This window comes from Periophthalmus magnuspinnatus, chromosome 14 (genome assembly GCF_009829125.3).
Source record: "Periophthalmus magnuspinnatus isolate fPerMag1 chromosome 14, fPerMag1.2.pri, whole genome shotgun sequence".
Classification (NCBI taxonomy): domain Eukaryota; kingdom Metazoa; phylum Chordata; class Actinopteri; order Gobiiformes; family Gobiidae; genus Periophthalmus; species Periophthalmus magnuspinnatus.
Window position 1 is genome coordinate 28,779,674 of NC_047139.1, and position 18,520 is coordinate 28,798,193.

An 18,520-nucleotide genomic window follows, 5' to 3' on the forward strand; every position below is an offset into this window, starting at 1 on the left:
GACATTAAAACATGCAGATAATATATACATTGCGTGAATATTGTGCCTTATTAAAACATACATGAGATTTAGACCAGAAAATGAAGACTTCCCCAACCATTCGGAAAAGCTCCTCTGCATCTGGGTCTGGACAGGTCAGCCACCTCGCTCTGGTAAGAAATATTACACCATTATACTGCAAGAACTATGGTAAACAAATCAAATAATGTGTCCTGCTCATTTTTAGCTCACCTGTTGTTGTCCACATATCGGATAAGCAGAGGGTACAGGGCATACAGATCTCTGCAGAGGACGGCAAACTCGTCACGTATAGTGCCATCTTCCTCATCTCCCTCTGACTTGCCCTCCATTCTCAGATGGTCTTCCTCAGCCACTACTTTTGATGTGCGTTTCTTAAGTTTCTCCATTGTTGGGATAAAGTGGGATTTGAGCATTTCTGGCTTTGCTCTGCTCACAATTGGCTGTGAGAACACTAAAAGAAAACAATTATTTGTCCACTTAATCATTCATCATGTGCATAAATCTGTTTTTGCACCTCAGTAGTGTTGATAGTGCTTACCAGCCAATCTCTTCATCCACGAAGCTTCATCAATCCCCAAATTATTAACAACAATTTTCATGATGCTTCCCAAGAGTTGATTGAGGTGTTCCGAAGTGACGTCAGTGCAGACTCGCCCCTCCATCTCAGGTAGGCTTTCAGGGCCCCTCTCCCACCAGCGCGGCAGGTAGTTACACAACATGGGTAATGTGATTTCAATAACATGAGGCATCTCAGTGTACCGTGCACCTGACTCTGCCAAGTCTCCAATCTCCTTCAACAGGATGTCCAGTTCCGGGATGTCCGGGCATAATTCTTGAACTTCATTTGGCAATCCCAAAACTATATAAAACAGACATTTGGTCATTTTCCTACATAGATCAGATATCACATACAGAAGTGTGAATGTTACTTACTGGCTCTCTCTCTAGGTGTTTTTGTGGTGTAGACAGAGAATGCATTGAATTCATTAAGATGTGGCTCTAAGTAGGCCACAGGCATAGCTGCTGCAAGATGAGCCAGGCACTCCCCAAGAGCGGGCCGCTGTCTGTACACAGAATATATTCAGTAAATAGTGAATACTACACAATGTTACTCAAATGCACTTAGAATAAATGTCAGAAGAAAACTACAATAACCTAAAATCTTGGAATGGGTGTAAAACTCTGGTGACTACAGCAACCTCGGCTCAACACGACTTCTACATAACCTTGTTTAACTTACCTCTCAACATGAGGATTCTTCACAGTCCCCAATGAGTAAATGCTGCACATGATGCGATAACATGACATCTGCAGATCATCCACTGAAAACAATAAAACAGGTAAAAAAAACTTTAGTGCACTTTTTATCTGAATGTCATTGTTTAGTGAACTTACAGATAACGTCATCCCCAAATCCATGCTGAGCAATGTGATCGAACAAAGACGTAAGGACTGGCAGGAGGGCAATGGTGGTGTAGTTGATGTTCTGAGACACACCTTTGACTTGCTTCAGAGTATAAAAATCATCTAAAATAAGTCACTGGCATGCATTGGTTTAAAAAGAGAAGAAAGTAAACTGTTGATACTGGGACTTACTTGGTTGCCTTTGGATACTTTGCCCAGTTTTAAATTCTCTACCATTTTTTCAATGTCGTCAGCTGCGCTCTCAAAGAATGACCGTAATCCTGCCTTCACAATCTCAGGCCCTGACTTCATTACCGTCCTAAAAATATTTTCAATTAAATCCATGAAAAATACATATGTTTATATTTAAAGAGTGTTATTACCTTGCGTCCAGGGACCGTGCCAGAATGTGAAGACAGTTGACAATAGCAGAGGCATCAGTGCCTGTTTATTCAAATCAACTTTTGATTAGAATTTCACTAACAACAATCACAGCTGACATAAAATGTAAACATATCTTACCAAAGAGAGAGACTCTGTGTCTCACAAGAGCAGCCATCTTACAGAAAATACTGTAATAAAAAAAAAAGTTGACAATTAAATACATATAGAAACCGATGTTGAAGACTAGTTTGGAGATTTGGAAGTAAACCAATTTATTATTACCTTGCAATCATTTCTTTTTCCTTGTTTGATGAGTGTCCACCACTGCCAAGCACCTTTGCTGGCGTTGACAGGAAGTACAGGCAGTGGTTTTTGAAATATTGGTTGATCAACGGCATCAAGATCTGTTGTAAAGCAAAAACAAACTCAGTAAGTCAAAACAAACTGTGTCTCCATTAATGTTGTCAAAAGTATTGAAAATCAGATACGAATTGAAACTGAAACAAGTATCAAAATTAGATACTCATTTGAGCAGGTATCGATACTAAAAAAGTCACATTCACAGGATAGAAATGAACCTCTCCTGAATATCTTTAGAATGATCTTGAGCTGTATCAGAACAAGTATAAGACACATAGACTAGTATACACCCATGGACCACTAGTGAACATACATGAGGGATTACACTTATATAAGGCCACATGGGAGTATAAAAGAAAGTTCTACAGTTTAATGTTGAAAATCACATTCCATTGTCTAAAGAAAGAAAGAGACTAGCTCCATCTCATGCATTACTTTAGTTGAAATAAAAAATCTGCTTTACCTTGGCAAAGAACTTGATTTCTTGTTCATGAGGAGACTTCTCCACACGTCCACTGCTTACAACAGCCTCTGAAAATTAGTTTTGATAATAATCAGTAATTGCTATCTTGAACAATTTCTTAAAATGTAAACACTACAACGGTGACTGTAATTACCAAGGTGAGCAATGAATTCTTGAGCTATTTCCATCCATTTTAGGAGCTTTTGAAGGAACCCATAAGCAAATCTCTTCTCAATAGAGGAAATGTCAGACTCCATGTCTTTCAGCCCTCTGGAATACATAATGTCATGTGGAAAGTTTTTGGAACAACCAACAATAAATCAGTTAAAAAAACTAACTGGTCTGACCTTGTGACAGCATATCCATTGAGCTGGAGAAACTTCAACAGCTCATAGGCCTTTTCTCTGTCTCGAGCTTTTTCCTTTGCAGTCAAAGTGTCATAGGGCACCAGCAGAGGATGTGTACCACCTCCTACACAACGCAGTCCAGTCAAAATCAACTTTACCAATTGTTTGTTTCACAGTTTTATAGAGACTTTCACCATACCTTTGGACTGTAGCTCCAGTTTCTTTTTCCGACCCCAAGTGTTATGGTAGTTTTCTGCCAGCTGCTCTGCCATAGACTGAAGGGAAAATTGTATATATTAGTAAAGCTATAAGTTCATTGTAATTATAAAATATCTTAAAAGCATTTCCTTACCTGGAGATCTCTTGAGAGAGCCATATGAGTGATATCAATGGGTTGTGGGCTATAACCATGGCTTGGGTCATAAGTTGCCTACAACAGAGAATTATCATTCATTTACTAAGTGACAATTTATAAAAGCTTAACTAGTGACCACTGAACTGTACCTGTGCAGTCTGGGAGATCTTTCGAGATGCCGCCTTCTTTTTCTCTGACTCTTCTTCTTCTCTTGCCTTGTCAATGGTCCACTCCCAGGCAAGCATGGCTTTTATGGACTCCTTTATTGGCCAGCGGTAGATCTCTTTGTCCTAGAGTTAAATAATCAGGAAGTTTATAAGTATTGTGCAGATAAAAAAAGAAAGTGTTAAACATTGTTTTACTTTTTCTGAGAATGTTTTATATGGTCTAAGCATGGGGTGAGTCTTTGTGTTTTCATCTAACACCTCTCCATATGACCAGTTATTCTGAATCTGCAAAATAGAAAGATATAGTGTTAAAGCATAACTCAAATAGCATGATGTTAACACAGAGGTTTTTAATGCCATACTTTTTCAAAGGCCCATTTGTCATGGGTATACTCTGCATACTTGTTAATAAAGCCATCCAGGCGCTCGGGGATAATAGTGCTGCATTCAAGAACACATCAAATTAATACAATAATAATCAAAGAAATAAGTACAAATTAAAGTTCATTTCACAAATGTATTCTAACTTTGTAGTCTCCACAGGTTTTGGATCAAAGTTGCCCTCTGCATCAACTGAGGCTTTTTTCTCTGTTTTGGATGAGTAGCTCGCATCAACATAGTCTGGAGGAATGGCTCCTGCTATGGCACAGATGCAGGGCATGGAAATCTTGAAAATCTCAGCATCAAATTTCTGAATGAACAAAAAAAGGACATGTTAAAATAATCATGGTACGATTTAAAATAATGATTGATATGTAAGTGTCTTACCTTATGCTCCAAGGACTCGAAGATGCCCCAGAAGAGTTTGCGGGTCAAATGAAGCTCCTCCTCCGAAGCCACTCCAAAGTTTGCCCATCCATTAGGAAGGCAGTAGTATTTCCAGCAGCGCTCATAGTGATTGGTCAAAAGCTACATAAAACATAACACAAAGTAAATGCTTCTACTTAATTATTAAAAAAATGATTGGCATTTTTCTTACCTTCAGTGGCATTTTCGCATATTCATTCAGTATGGGCACATCAAAAACAAGTCGCCTAAGAAGGTGCTGTAGCATTGATGGACGAAGATGCCTGAAATGTAAAATCATCTGTCAGCATAAACACATTTGAAGCCAGTACACTTTCAAAGTTTTATCTAGCATTATTTATACTAACTTGCATAATGCCATGAGACACTCTTCGATAATGTCTCTTTGAGCCTTTGTGAAAGCTCGACCACGGGACAGACGGTAGATTGTGTGCAACATGGAGTCAATCATGATGGCTCTGTGGTCACTGCCGGCAAAGAGAGGGGCACATTTGGTGATGAGGGGCAACACTGCAGAACAGAGGTAACGATTCAATGCCAAGGCCATCTCTGTTGTGCTAAAGGCAACCTATGAGAAAAAAATGAAACATCAAAATGAATAGGTTGATTCTGCATCAAAATATTATTAGAGGTGAGCAACATTAAAGATGCTTTAAAATGTATGCAAAATTAGAATATCTTATAGCTATCTTATAGCTATCGAATATAGCTTTAAAAACAACAAGAGATATTTGGGCAATTTTAGGATTGAGTATTGCAATTATTGACTTTCCACTTCTGGTAATTGGCAGAACCCCCACCACCCTAAACATGTCTGATATATGATTTTTTGTAAACTGAAGACTATACCGTGTCCAGGGAGGCTGCCGCTCTCATGTCAGGCAAAAAGCCCACTTCAAGAACATGGAGCAGAAAATCCTGGTTGTCAATGCCATAGACTCTGTCCAAGAAGAGCACCATGGGAGCCTTGTGGTCTGGGACAAAACTGGCTGACATCTTTGGTTCAATGATACTGTTATCTAAAAAACAAAAGTATTTAAATGTAGATATAATACAGGGTGAACATTAAGTCCGTAAACAATTTTAAAGTTTAATTACAAAGGCAAGTGATAAGATATATTAATTCGATTTGTTCTCTAGTACTCAGTGGTTATAAAAGTTTTGAATCACGTTGCATTTCTGTATGTCAGGCATCCTGTTGACGAAAGAGGCATCCTTTTGAATGAACCCCTATGAAATGGGTCCTCCTGAAGAGAAGGCACAATGTGTATCATCGTTTATTGAGACTGGATGTGCAGACTAAACTAAAATACAGGACAAACTATAGAAGAGATCCACCATCAAATTTATGGAGACATGGATCGTGTTAGAAAGAGAAGTGGGTGACCAAGAAAATCTGAGGAAAACACATTGCGTCCCACAAAGTTTACAGTACAACAGAGCAAGTCTGATTAAAATATCTTATCAATGGCCTTTGTAATATTTTTATTTTTAATTGTAAAGAGACTTTATGGGTGCCCTAATACTAAACATACTTTACCAAATTCAAAATATTTTTGCAATAGTACTAATATAACTTAAAGTATTTACCTTTTCCAAAAGTAGGAATCTGAACAGGAAGGCTGATGACTCCAACAAGATCTTCAATGGGCACCAAAGATCTGAGGATGGCCCTGATTCGGAGAGCCTCGCCTTTTCCAGCCTGGATTAACTGTTGAAAAGAATTAATATTTCTGTGAACAACTTTATTTAAATTAAACATTTATAGCACAGGTATTGTTTGACATACGTGCATCTCGGGGGCACAGCGCCCCAACAAGTCAATGAGGGCAGAGTAGAAAGACATGATGGCATTCCCAAGGTGCACTCTGTTCTCCTCATGCTGCTCCTCTCCTCCAAACCTGCAACAGTTTCCAAACAAATAAACAATCAGATATATGCCAGCTAGAAATGACACACATAATATGATAAAAAAGTTCTTACATTGGAAAGCGCCTGTCTTTCTTAACAGATGGTCCGTCTCTTGCTGGATCCTCTGATATTTTTATTGCTTCTTCAATTGCAGCCAGTAAACCGTTACCACCTTCACCTCTCAGCGCAGGACCAAAACATTCAGGTCTTCGAATTAGCAGACGCACGACAACGTTTGCATTTTCTTCTACGCTTTCTCCTAAATAGGCAACATTCAGTTATTTTTCCATCTAAGAATAACATTTCTTTTGCATAATAATGTATGGCTGTTTATAACTGTATGTAAAAACAAACCATTGACAAAGACAGCAAATCGGAGGAAGTCCAGGTATTTCTCTCCACCACAAGGATTCCAGCCAATGTCTGGGTAGCCTTTAGCCAACAGCATCGGGCAGCTCTGAAGTCCACATCCGGCCAAGTATTTTACCACCTGAGAAAAGATAAAAAATAATTAGTTGGACAAGGATTTTAAACTAAAATCATATTGAATTTTTAATGCTTTTTATTTTTACCATTTCTAAATCTTGTTCTTGCAGTGCCAAAGCTAGCTCATTATTGTCAATGCAGGAAGCAGCAGCAACGTCCAAGGGAGTTGATCCTCTCATTCCTAACACAAATAACAAAATCAGTTTTATTTTTGTCCATACAGCAACCCGCCATAGAAAGCATTAAACAAAAAACAAACAAACTATACTCACCCAGACCAATGCCACTGTTTTGTAAAAGATAGCTGAGGTGGTCAAACATGGATCTTTGGTTTTGACGACTGATGCGACAGAAATAACAGAGAAAGCGACAGCAGTTTGTCACCACTCGAGGAAATCTGATCTCCTGCAGGCAAGACAAATTTAATATTTCAATGGGTGGCACACTCACGTAATAGCTGATTGGAATTGTGTTGATATTAATACAGCACCTTTGAGTCCCCGCCTCCGAGCACATTCACCATGACCTCCATGACAGTTTCATGCATGCCCAAAGCGCGCATCAGGTTTGGATGTTGATAGAAGACTTTGTTACTCATGATGTTTCTGTGTAACAAATAATCTGTTATAATTATACATCTTCAAATACATTGTATTGTGAGGAGGGGTGAGCAACACTGAGTGAAAATGATTCCTCTCCCAGTAATAATAATAATAATAATAATAATAATAATAATAATAATAATAATAATAATAATAATAATAATAATAACAACTTGTAATTTTTTACAATCCATAATGAAAAGTGCAAGAACAAACTGTAAAATGAAACACAAATACAACACATACAAATGAAAATACAATAGTTTGAAAAGATTTACATTTCTGTTCTCTTTTTTATCAATTATTTGTAGAGCTTTTTAATAATTTTCTTAGTTGAAATTGCGATATTATCTTGTAGACAATTAGGGAAGTCACAACGTTAAATTTTAGTGTTTATGTTTCATGAATATAGTGAGCAGAAACATTACAGTTTTATGACTTTTCACAATTATTGACACCATGGCCAAAAGACTGTGAAATGTTTGGGGGTTTTTTTCACTTTGTCTAATAGATCATTATTCCTCTAGTATGTGACATAATGTGAGATAAACAGCCAGATAAAAAAGCACTTTACATTATGTTGACGTTTTTAACTATGACTCAGATAGCAATGACTTAATTTTTCTTATATATTCTCACAATAATATATATATTTTTTTTTATTTCTTAGTTATTCTGACCTGAATAATCTCAGTTATCAATTAACCTGATAATCGTGACATCCCTATAGATAATTTGTTCCACCTCTAATTGTGAAAAGCCTTTACAAACCCAATGCTCTGAATCATCAGCCTCTCCTCCTCTGGACCCATCTGGACAATAAGCAGAGATCGTATCTGACCCAAACACTCCAATAGGTCCATTGTGTCCTGGATTGACACTGCATTAATGGTGTAGGCTTTGGGCAGGGCACGCATCAGTTCCCCCAGTCCATCATACTGTCTGTGGAGGAGACTGAACATCATTCGAACAAGCTCTGGATTCTGTATAAACGACTCCTGGGCCCAATGGATCATAGTGTGTGAAATCAGCTCCTGCAGTGTGCCTGAATGAAAGTATCACAGAAATATGTATTAATCCATGTAGAAAACAAATATATGTCTGTAGATTTGAGACCCACTTGGCTTTTTGTCCTCTTGTGGCTCAGGGTCTTTCTCCACTTTCTTTTCACGAAGTGTTTTCACCTTTTCCACCAGACGAAGCAGTCGCCCTCTGAGTGATGTGTCCACTGCTTCCTCTGCTTCTTCTTCCTCAATGTGTACACCTAACACAAGACATTAGAGTTGGCATGATACCATAGTTAGAAATAATCGTCCCTTTTAGACAATAAATAGTAATTTGCCTGTACCTGTGCAATTTTGCTTCTAGTTTTGATACTAGAATTAGTATTGATAAGTGTTTGGGTATTGATTTTTTGAAGAGAGATTATCATTTTTAAAGTGTATTTTCAATCATTTGATCAAATCATTGATGATTTTGTCTATATGTTTCTTTTTGCTATATGCAAAAATCTAAATGAAAGGGGGATTTAAACTGACCACAGTGTGCAAGAACAGCACGGTGGAAATTGCCCATTGCTTCTCGAACCTCATCTGGAACAGGGCAGTCCTCGTCTTCAGAGCAGTTTTTAAAATTCATCAGCATGTTAACCTATGTGCAGATCAATCACAAAACACTTCATTTCAGGGCTTATAACAAAGAGTAGTTTGTAGTTTGATCTGTTGTGTGGTATATGCTACCTGCTCTTGTGGTGGTGACCGAAATTCCCGGGTCTTGCGAGCGGTCTCGGCAGCACTCATCGTAAACGCTTGCATGAGGTCATTGTAACGCTGTCTCTGGTTGGACTGGATCTGACTCACAAACTGGTCAGAGAAGGCGATAATAGCTTCCACTCTGTGACGCAGCTCACAGTCACAAAAATACTGCAGGAGGGTACACATCTAAGACAACAATACAAAAGTTATATTACCGCATACAGGGGAATGAAGAACTGTACCTTATTTTGAAACTATTTATTCATTGAGAAAAATTAAATCAAAGCCCAAAAACTTATTAAAACTTTCTTCAGTCTTAAAAAACACTAAATAATCTCTAAAAGAAAAGGTGCACTATGTAACTTTTTACAGGTTACAGGTCACATTGGTTAATAGTTAAGCTGCATATTTCAAGATATTTTAAGCAATAAAAATACCCTCAAATGGATAAATGCAAGACAGATTGATTTAATGCCATAGTGGAACATTAAAAGCAAAGCAGCAACACTTCCATGGACATGCAGATGACAGATTCCTCCACTCCAAAGGTTACATAAGGCACCTTTAAGTTGACTCACCACAGTCAATATAGTATTTGTCTAACAACACAACACATTTTCATAAACTGATTGCATTTAAACAGGAGACAGTGACAGTTTGAGTCATACCTGCAGTTTGACCGACTCTGGGAGCTTCATCTGGAAAAGTCCTTGTTCAAGATGTTCAACTTTACTTTCACTGTCTCCAGGTTTTGGCTCTTTCTCAGTTTCTTCTGCCCCCTTCTCCCCGTTCACAGGTTCAGTCTCCTCCACTACTGCAGGCAGGGGCTCTGGTTCTTCTATCACCTCCTCCTCTTCCTCATACTCTTCTTCCTCGCCCAGCCCATCATCTTCATATTCCTCCTCTTCTTCCTCATAACTTTCTTGAGAAGATTCTTTCACAGGTTTTGGAGATGGTCCTTCTTCATCTTTTGCCTTCTCCTCTACAGGCTCCTCCACTTTCTGACTACTAAAGACCACAGGTTCGAGCATCTTCAAAATATGCGTCACGTCTTCATCATCAAACACGCCCATGATCAGGAGGGTGCTGATAAGCTTTAAAATAGGCACAAAATGAAACTCCACGCTGCCCCCTACAGGATCTCTCATGGCTTGACCTCCATCTTGCACAGCCTCAGTCAGCATGTTCAAAGCCTTATTCTTCAGTGTCTATTGAAAGACAAGATAATGTATTATTATTATTACTGATCAACCACTAAATCAAGTGACAGTTTGTTATCAACACAACATTAGAAACAAGGAACATTCAAGTTATAAGTTGTCATCATGATAAATTGCCCCATTTGTATTAAAAGTTTTGAATGATAACCCTGATGTAAACCAATACAAAAGAAAATCTGTGTATTTGTGTAAAGTCTCCAAATCGCAATGTTATTACTAAGAATAAATTAATAAAAAAAAAAAAAAATTGACCTCACCTCTAAAGGTATTACAGGGCTCAAGGTGTAAATGTCCTGATTTGTCCCCACAAAACTAACAGAGGAGAAATGCAGTTTGGGACGCAGACATGTGGTAAGCCCCACTCCAGGAAGAGCATTCGCCTTGTCAAGGTACAAGATGATACTGCGCGTTTCATCCGTCATAGGAACTATAAACTCTTTGTTGGTTCCCAGACGGTTCCTTTTGGCTGACTCCAGGTGCATGCTGATTAGCAGGTCATAAAAGCCACTTCTGATTGGTCCTGGGAGGTAGGTGTTTTCAATGGCGTAGAAGAGCTGGGATTCATCCACGTGACTGCAGAGTGCATGGGCCACGCGGTTGTTCCCCAAAGCACACACGGAGCCATAGAGCTTCAGCGTGTGGTAATGAAACTTCAGCAAATCCATGCGCTCAGATAACTCTAGGATGTCAATGCACCTGAACAACAACAAACAGCACACAAAGTTATCATATAAGAAAGAAATACAGTTTAAATTAGTGCCATTTAACACAAACAAATAGCCCATTTACTGCTTGAAAGTCCAAACTCTGCTCCAAACCACATGCTTTTATTAACAGAGGATTGTAGTAGACCTCGCAATTAAAAATACCCATGCATATCATCAACGATTATACCTGACTGACTCTCAATCTCAATTCAAATTTAATGAATTACCCAGACCTAATAGATATACCACACACAGCCACTTATTCATCTGTTTTACCCAGTTACCAACTATTAAAAATCCAATAAACATTTTAAATCTATAATATTTGTCATATCCAACCTGTTTTCCTCTGGTATATGAAGTGCCATCATTGTAAGAGGCTCCTGACACTGCACCATCCAGCCCATCCTCTCACTGGCTCTCTTTGTCTCTGGGGCCAGGAAGTGGTTGGGCATTCGGCTCCAAATAACAGGGGTCAACATCTGGATGTCCAAACGGGGCGGACACTGGGGGACCGGATTCCTACGTTCACTCCGAAACATGGCAGCTGAGATGGGCATGATGTTCTGTAATAAAATAACACACAGTCAGATGTTGGATAGAAAATAATGGATTCAATTGACTACTTAAATATCTTATACCTTGAGCTTTCCTAATTCGAACTGAATCATGTTTTGACTTGAAGGAAGAACAAAGCAGGCAGGGAACAGTTTTGTGTTTGGCTCCACCTAAAAATAGACAGCACTGCATTACATCACTGACAAATCTCAACTTTTATATTCAATTATTCATTTGAAATAGTGTCAGGTAGTATTCAGATGTATTTACTTGAGTTTTTTTTTTTTTTTTTCATAAAATTGTACCATGAGAGTAGCTTTTATCATTATTTTACTCCTACTTATAAAAATAATGATATATATATATATATATATATATATATATATATATATATATATATATATATATATATATATATATATATATATATATATATATCTTACAGCGTAACAGTACTCTTACTTGGGTAAACATTTTGGCTACTCTTCTCACTGTGAGTACATCTACAAGAGTCAAATCTTTATGTTGACAATATAAAATTATGTGAACATTTCCATTTCTTGCATCGCTCACTCAGTTATGATTTAGTTCTTCACATTTTTATAGCCTTTGAACACCAGATTTTGTTATTATTTAATGTTATGTCACTTCAAAATAGAAAAACTGCAGTTACTGTTACTCTTACTTCAGTCATTTTGTAGACCACTACTTTGTTCTGAGTGATTTGACTCACATATTTTATTCTTTTATAAAATATGTGACCTGATAAAATGTGTTGATCTCCTTTCCATTGGCGGTGAAAGTCATGAGCCCAGTGTCCAAATCGACTAAACAGCCGATGATGAAGTCCTCTTGACTGACTCGGGTCTGCTGGGAGCTGCTAAACTCTCCTCCACACACCATGTAGCAGTTACTCCGTTTGATACTGATCATAAATAATAATATGTTAGTATTTATACATTTAGAAAAGTTGGTGAAAACATGCGACAGAGTTGATGCACCTGTCATGTATGTTGCCTTTATCGTCTCCTACAGTCACGGTCACATTTCTGACTTTGTTCAGATCAAAATGGGAGTCATACTGGTGATAGTCCGGTGTGATCCAGCCAACCCACACTCCATTGAGCTCCTGGCCGGCAAACACTCTGACTGAATAGTAATACTGAAAAAGACAAAAGCAAGATAAATACATTTGTTGAAATCTAATATATGGTCGTATTGAAAATGAGTGTTCATTTTATCTTACAGTGGTGGTGTTGAGGATGATGTCAACGTCGTCACGGTCGTCTGGCACCACGTCCTCCACAAGGCGAGGCATAGTAGGAACAACAGGCGGAGCAGTGATCAATGCAGCTTTCTTTGCTTTGAAGAGAAATCTGTATGTACAAAAAATATCAGAATATGAATGATACTACGACCAGGACTTGGAAGTTATTTTAGGGTAATTATGGCTAGTCCTTTTGAACCATTTTCAGTTTCAAAACTGTTTCAACATGGTGGAAGTGCATGCTTTTAACCTTTTCACTGTCACAATTTAGTGTCTGATCATGAGGAATTATGAGAACCTCTTCAGTAAAAAATACAGTTGTCTAACGTGGCTAGTGAGAGCAGAGTATTACTAGACAAAATTTGGATGGACACAATTTGGTTAGTTGACGAGTGCTAATGGCATGTTTATTTTTCTCAGTTTTTTCAAGTACCAAATATATGGCCTTCTGAATATCACTAGATCGAAACGAGACTATTCTAGAGCTAAACTAGGTCTAAATCATGTCTAAAATAGGACTACACAACAATAAACTAGTAACTAAAACAAAGGACTAAACCAGGGGTGTCCAAACTTTTTTACAAAGAGGGCCGGATTTGGTGAGATGAAAGTGTTTTTGGGCTGACCATTCGGCCTGATCATTCTTTGAACCATTAATATTAATCTTTTTATTGCAAATGGCTTTCACCTTTCAAAAAAAAATTAATGTAAAAAATTAAACATTTAAACTGTGGTTTTGATAATCACAATAAAATAAATTGACTGATATTTTAGGATTTATTCACCTCAGAAGGAGAACAACTTAACTTGCAACTTGCATAACTTGCACTAATGCGAAGGGTGAAATTGAGATCTGGACTGTAGTAAATAAACCAGGTCTGGCTCAAAGACAGTGGTTTTGATGCGCAAAGTGTCACACAGGTTAGAGTCAGTTAGATTTGTCCTCACACAGTTCTTGTTAAAGTTCATAACCAAGAATGTCTTCACACACAAATATAACCAAACATACTCAGCATTTTCTTAGCAAAGGTTTGAATTTCTTTAAACTTGTCTTTATCCAGTTGGCGATAAAAGTCAGTGAGCTTGAACATGTGTATTTTACACTGGTCAACAGTGCTGACGGGCCACACATAATTATTTTTATTCCAGATGCTGAGGGCCAGTGGAAATTTGTACACGGGCCGCAATTGGCCCCCGGGCCAGACTTTGGTTATGCCTGGACTAAACTAAACAAGGACTCAAACAGCAGAACAAAAATGTAAATTAAACTGATTCTAAATTCAGCAGATTTACACATACCACAGTTTTCTCCCCTAATACTGACCCTTTCTTCTTGCTTTTCTCAGTAGAAGCATCCTTCTCATTTTCACCGTTTTTGATAGCAGGAGGTTCCTTGGGTACTGACGCCTCTTTTTTATCTTCCTCTTGCTCTTTGCGTGAAGCCGACTTCTTGAGTATTTCAAAATCCGAGTCTGGGTCCACCTCTATCACTTCGTCCTCCGGGATAGTTAAGGCTCGAGTGAGGAGAGTAGTACCAGCTGGGACTTTGAACGTCTCATGAAATTCAATGGGCATGCTCAGTCTGAAGAACAGCAGGTCTGTATTCGCATTTTGAGATCCATATGTCTTGTGGGTCACTTTGAGACAAGGGGCAGTTTCCACTGTTCCATCCACTCGGGACACCTAAAGGACAATGGAGAAGATTTTAAAGCGTTCACAGCTTAAACGTGCATGTCCCCGGAATAAACATACCTCAATATGAGGATGGTCAGTTGGCACAGATATATACTGAGGAAGGCTCTTGCTAAACCACATAGTAATGTCTCTTTTCATGTTAATGGCAAAAGGTTCAAATCCTTCCTGGAGGCCGCAGATGGTGAAGTATTTGAGACTGCTCACGTTCTGACCCAGGTTTAGTCTGCCAACCTGGGACATGCCCAAACTGCACACTGGTATAAAGCCTGTGAGGGGTAAAAAAAACAACAGATCAAACAGACACTAAAGAGTACAAGGAACTTTAAGTATGGAGACCTACCTTCTCCGATCTCTATGTCCTTGAAGGCCATTTCTGAGCCTGAGTCACTAATCAGCATCTCACCATTGAGAGTAAACATGATGTTCATTTCCGTGAGGTCAATCATGCAGCCAACTACATCACCTGACTGCCACTGACGACCAAAAGGCTCATTCCCCACATGCCAACGTTGGGCCTAAAACAAACCCCAGAAAAGTAGTTTTACTCAAGTTCTTTTAACTACAAATACTTTATATACAATAATGTTTTTTCTTTTACCTTGAATCCATTAAAGACATACGCCAACTCATCTGCGCCAAGTTCTGTGTCTGCGCGAACACAAGGTCTAGCCCAGCCGACTCGCATCTCTCCAACGGTCATTGCCTCAAACTCAAAATACCACTTTCCCTGTGTGACGGCGTAGGACTTCTCTGCTCTGAACACTCGGATCTTATCTCCACGAGAGGTTCCTGGACCATGACCACCTGAAAAGTTAAAGAAAAAAAACATAAATCTTTAGGTCAATACTGTTTAAAGTACAAAGAAATGCATTTAAAAATGCACGCTTACTGCTTTCTTGGTCAGGTGGTTCAATGTTGTATCCATAACCAATCAGAGTCCGCACAGCTGCACAAACAGTGTCTCGGTTTGTTTTTTTTGTCTTTTCATCCAACAAATTGTACGGGACCAAACGTGGATTACGCTTGTTCAAAATATCCTGAAACAATAATAAACATATGTAATACTGTAAAACAAACAGGATTCATGTTAGAAGAAATGGGTAATGAAAAATACCTGTACGATGCTGTAAGTCCAGCCCTGGCGAACCCGGTCCCTGGCCCAAACGTTGTGCCCGTTTTCTGCCAGTCTCTCCACCAGTGTGTTCTGGTTGGGTGTCAACTTCACATGGTTCAGGTCCAGAGGGGCTGGCTTATATCCATTACATTGTGTGTATCTAAAGTAGCGTAAAAAATATTAAAAGATTCATTACAATTTGCTCATGAAAGTGAATAAAAACTTTGATTAAAAAAAAATTCAAGCTACGTTTTTGGGAGCTTCAACTTTTTCAGATTTTCTTCAGCCTTTTCATCGCCCATTCCAACATGGCAGCCTAGAGCCAGAAGAGTCCTACAGAATGTATAAAACAACAATATTTGTAGCTGCTGAAACATTGCTAAACATTTAACTATATTTATAACTGACTTGAGTGTCTCCCCGGACATGGCTAAATTGTAGTTTTTCTCTGGTTCAGGCAGGCTTTGGAAGTCCACCAGGCAGGGGTGCAACTTCTTGTTGTCGTCACGGAACTTGAAATAAAAACAAAAGTCTAGACTAGACTATATCATGTACAAAGCACTTTTAAATAATAATAATATCATCAGTGAAAATCCTCACCAATCCATAGGTCCAGCCCTGCTCAATTCGAGTTACAGCCCATAACTCATGACTATTTTCTGCTAGTTTTTCTCGAATGCGCTCCAAATGAGGAGGCAGAACAATCTAAAAACATTTTATTAGCACAAGTAAAAGTATTTTTATTTTTGCATTTGATATTGGATTCAAGTTATTTTTTACCTGAATAGTGTCGACAGGGCAGGGTGTAAAGGCGGTATGAGACAGAGACACTGTGGGACCCAGCAGGTTGCGAACATCATCAAAATCATGTTTATACTCTTTTATGGGCTCAATCCTCAGACGATCCCTTGGGAGCACTGCCTCATAGCACGGAGCATAACCCGGAGGAGGGAGGAACTTAAAATCGCCATGGCGACCTCCAAGGAGAAACCGAAACCTAGGGAAAAAGAAAAACTCATTACAAGTCTTTGATAAGTTTAAATGAATCAGTTCATATGGTCTTACTTGACTCCTGCAGAAAAACTGACAACTGGAAAGAACAGGCCATCCAGGTTGAAGTTTTCAAACATGCCCTGAACTGGATGTCCATTGATTCGGAAAGAAATGCTGGGAACACTCAAATCAAGGCAGCAGCTGACTACATCCTCGGCAGTGAGAACATGCTGATTGGGTGTGGCAACATGACGGGCAACACGTCCTGCAGAGAAACACAAAATTATCTATTTAAAAAATCTTTATTTTTGTACATGCTTGCTGAGTGCTATTGACCAGTATTCCAACATTGTAAAGAAAATATAGGAAATGTTCCCAGCATAGATAAGTTTAATAAGTTTGATGCTGTACTATGGAACATTTCCATGTGGATAAACAGGCGGTGGATCCCTCAGCAGAAAAGTCAAAAAGTGCACCTTTAACTTGCATAAAACCAAAATAATGCATAGGTTTTACAAATGATTGTATGTTTGCCTTACCAGACCATAGATGAAGTCCATCAAAGCCGTAGGAGTAGAGATCATCTCCGACCCCGTTGGCCCCCCAGCCCTCTCCTCCTCCGGGGTACGGACTGTAGCCCTCGGTCAGAGCCCAGCCCACGCGCAGGTGGTAAGGCTGAGCTGTGACAAACGGATCCACCTGGTCCACCATCACCTCGAAATACCACTTTTTATACTGAGTCGAACCTTCACACGTCCCAAGGAAAATATTGGGTCTCATACTAATACACAAGAAAAAATAATAGTTGAGTACAGATAACTAGAGTAATCAGATAACTCAATTTATAATAAATAGAGTTTTGGTTTAAAAGCTGTTTAAAATAACTTTCCTTCATAACATACATAGTTTAGTTTTCCCTGTTTTGCATACTTTCTTAGAAAGTATCCAAGAGTCTGCACTGGTGTAACAATCGGAAAGAAAAAACATCAGATGTAACTGTTTACAGGACATTTCAATAATCTGATAACTCCAGAAATCAAATGTATGGTGACATATAGCCATGCTATATTATCTAGACTAAATATTTCAAATGACTAACCTTGTTACATAGTTGATAATGTTGGTTTGCAGTAGTAGGTCGCGTCCAGGAAGTAAGTTTTCTGTGATGAGATTCTGGTTTGATCTCACAGCAACACCATTGCACACACACAGTGAACAGAGCACATCCAAGACCTAATAACCAAAGAGATTTAGGGAAAACTTGTAAGGACAATTAAAAACACACCAATCTATAGGCTAGTAGTATCTTTCCTACCTTATGATTGCGTCCATGTTTATCCAAGAGGGAAATGATGGATTTGATGTGATTTTCCTGGATAATGTTCAGCACTTCTGGACTCTCAATGAGGACACAGTACAATACTTCAAGAATGCCTGTGGAAATTAAAACAAGCCAGGTATCACACTTGTTTCTTCTTACAAATACAGTACATTTTGTAATAGAAAGTCCACATTGTTAAACATTTTCCAAGAATTGTTTTTTGCACCTGATGACGCTTCAAGACGATCCAGTTTACTGACCAGCCAGTCCAAGTTATCACAGAAGAGGGCGCAATTGGCACGGTTACCTCTGATCAGAGACGCTGTGTAAAACGTAAACAAAGGTTATGCTATGAAAATCTAAGTGCTCCAGTGAAGAAACTGACAACTTTGGAAACCTACCTAATAATTCGTACAACAAATTAACAATTTCTTTCCAAGATTCAGCAGCTTCTTCCCCGGCATACTCAGAGAAGTGAGCTGCAGTGTTGTAGACATTGAGCCGATCAACACAGTCTAGAACAAGTGTGATCATTCCCTATTTGAGAAAAACAACCACATATTATGAATTTTCAATGACTAATA

At 38.6% G+C, this 18,520-nt stretch overlaps 1 protein-coding gene across 14 annotated transcripts in view; it reads right to left on the reverse strand.

Annotated features, from left to right (window-relative positions):
- Positions 1 to 18,520, reverse strand: part of LOC117380997 (ryanodine receptor 1-like) — a 42,573-nt gene that overhangs the window by 16,555 nt on the left and 7,498 nt on the right. For all 14 annotated transcript variants that reach the window (XM_055226962.1, XM_055226961.1, XM_055226949.1 and 11 more), the window contains exons 15-71: positions 18,338 to 18,473; positions 18,163 to 18,258; positions 17,931 to 18,049; positions 17,715 to 17,848; positions 17,155 to 17,396; positions 16,688 to 16,880; positions 16,403 to 16,619; positions 16,223 to 16,327; positions 16,031 to 16,134; positions 15,872 to 15,955; positions 15,623 to 15,782; positions 15,398 to 15,545; positions 15,107 to 15,312; positions 14,849 to 15,023; positions 14,566 to 14,774; positions 14,138 to 14,496; positions 12,793 to 12,922; positions 12,548 to 12,708; positions 12,309 to 12,471; positions 11,630 to 11,716; positions 11,328 to 11,554; positions 10,539 to 10,977; positions 9,730 to 10,269; positions 9,047 to 9,247; positions 8,846 to 8,957; positions 8,428 to 8,571; positions 8,079 to 8,352; positions 7,196 to 7,310; positions 6,978 to 7,110; positions 6,792 to 6,886; positions 6,574 to 6,709; positions 6,292 to 6,478; positions 6,098 to 6,209; positions 5,899 to 6,019; positions 5,158 to 5,327; positions 4,656 to 4,876; positions 4,481 to 4,571; positions 4,270 to 4,410; positions 4,029 to 4,192; positions 3,864 to 3,942; positions 3,697 to 3,786; positions 3,484 to 3,624; positions 3,332 to 3,409; positions 3,179 to 3,254; positions 2,980 to 3,103; positions 2,787 to 2,902; positions 2,633 to 2,700; positions 2,092 to 2,213; positions 1,948 to 1,997; positions 1,809 to 1,869; positions 1,618 to 1,744; positions 1,417 to 1,528; positions 1,262 to 1,343; positions 955 to 1,085; positions 560 to 880; positions 232 to 472; positions 62 to 149 (exon numbers count right to left, since the gene is read on the reverse strand). In XM_055226962.1, the coding sequence (XP_055082937.1) occupies positions 62 to 149; positions 232 to 472; positions 560 to 880; positions 955 to 1,085; positions 1,262 to 1,343; positions 1,417 to 1,528; positions 1,618 to 1,744; positions 1,809 to 1,869; positions 1,948 to 1,997; positions 2,092 to 2,213; positions 2,633 to 2,700; positions 2,787 to 2,902; positions 2,980 to 3,103; positions 3,179 to 3,254; positions 3,332 to 3,409; positions 3,484 to 3,624; positions 3,697 to 3,786; positions 3,864 to 3,942; positions 4,029 to 4,192; positions 4,270 to 4,410; positions 4,481 to 4,571; positions 4,656 to 4,876; positions 5,158 to 5,327; positions 5,899 to 6,019; positions 6,098 to 6,209; positions 6,292 to 6,478; positions 6,574 to 6,709; positions 6,792 to 6,886; positions 6,978 to 7,110; positions 7,196 to 7,310; positions 8,079 to 8,352; positions 8,428 to 8,571; positions 8,846 to 8,957; positions 9,047 to 9,247; positions 9,730 to 10,269; positions 10,539 to 10,977; positions 11,328 to 11,554; positions 11,630 to 11,716; positions 12,309 to 12,471; positions 12,548 to 12,708; positions 12,793 to 12,922; positions 14,138 to 14,496; positions 14,566 to 14,774; positions 14,849 to 15,023; positions 15,107 to 15,312; positions 15,398 to 15,545; positions 15,623 to 15,782; positions 15,872 to 15,955; positions 16,031 to 16,134; positions 16,223 to 16,327; positions 16,403 to 16,619; positions 16,688 to 16,880; positions 17,155 to 17,396; positions 17,715 to 17,848; positions 17,931 to 18,049; positions 18,163 to 18,258; positions 18,338 to 18,473 (8,958 nt within the window). The remainder of the gene's footprint in view (positions 1 to 61; positions 150 to 231; positions 473 to 559; positions 881 to 954; positions 1,086 to 1,261; positions 1,344 to 1,416; positions 1,529 to 1,617; positions 1,745 to 1,808; positions 1,870 to 1,947; positions 1,998 to 2,091; positions 2,214 to 2,632; positions 2,701 to 2,786; positions 2,903 to 2,979; positions 3,104 to 3,178; positions 3,255 to 3,331; positions 3,410 to 3,483; positions 3,625 to 3,696; positions 3,787 to 3,863; positions 3,943 to 4,028; positions 4,193 to 4,269; positions 4,411 to 4,480; positions 4,572 to 4,655; positions 4,877 to 5,157; positions 5,328 to 5,898; positions 6,020 to 6,097; positions 6,210 to 6,291; positions 6,479 to 6,573; positions 6,710 to 6,791; positions 6,887 to 6,977; positions 7,111 to 7,195; positions 7,311 to 8,078; positions 8,353 to 8,427; positions 8,572 to 8,845; positions 8,958 to 9,046; positions 9,248 to 9,729; positions 10,270 to 10,538; positions 10,978 to 11,327; positions 11,555 to 11,629; positions 11,717 to 12,308; positions 12,472 to 12,547; positions 12,709 to 12,792; positions 12,923 to 14,137; positions 14,497 to 14,565; positions 14,775 to 14,848; positions 15,024 to 15,106; positions 15,313 to 15,397; positions 15,546 to 15,622; positions 15,783 to 15,871; positions 15,956 to 16,030; positions 16,135 to 16,222; positions 16,328 to 16,402; positions 16,620 to 16,687; positions 16,881 to 17,154; positions 17,397 to 17,714; positions 17,849 to 17,930; positions 18,050 to 18,162; positions 18,259 to 18,337; positions 18,474 to 18,520) is intronic.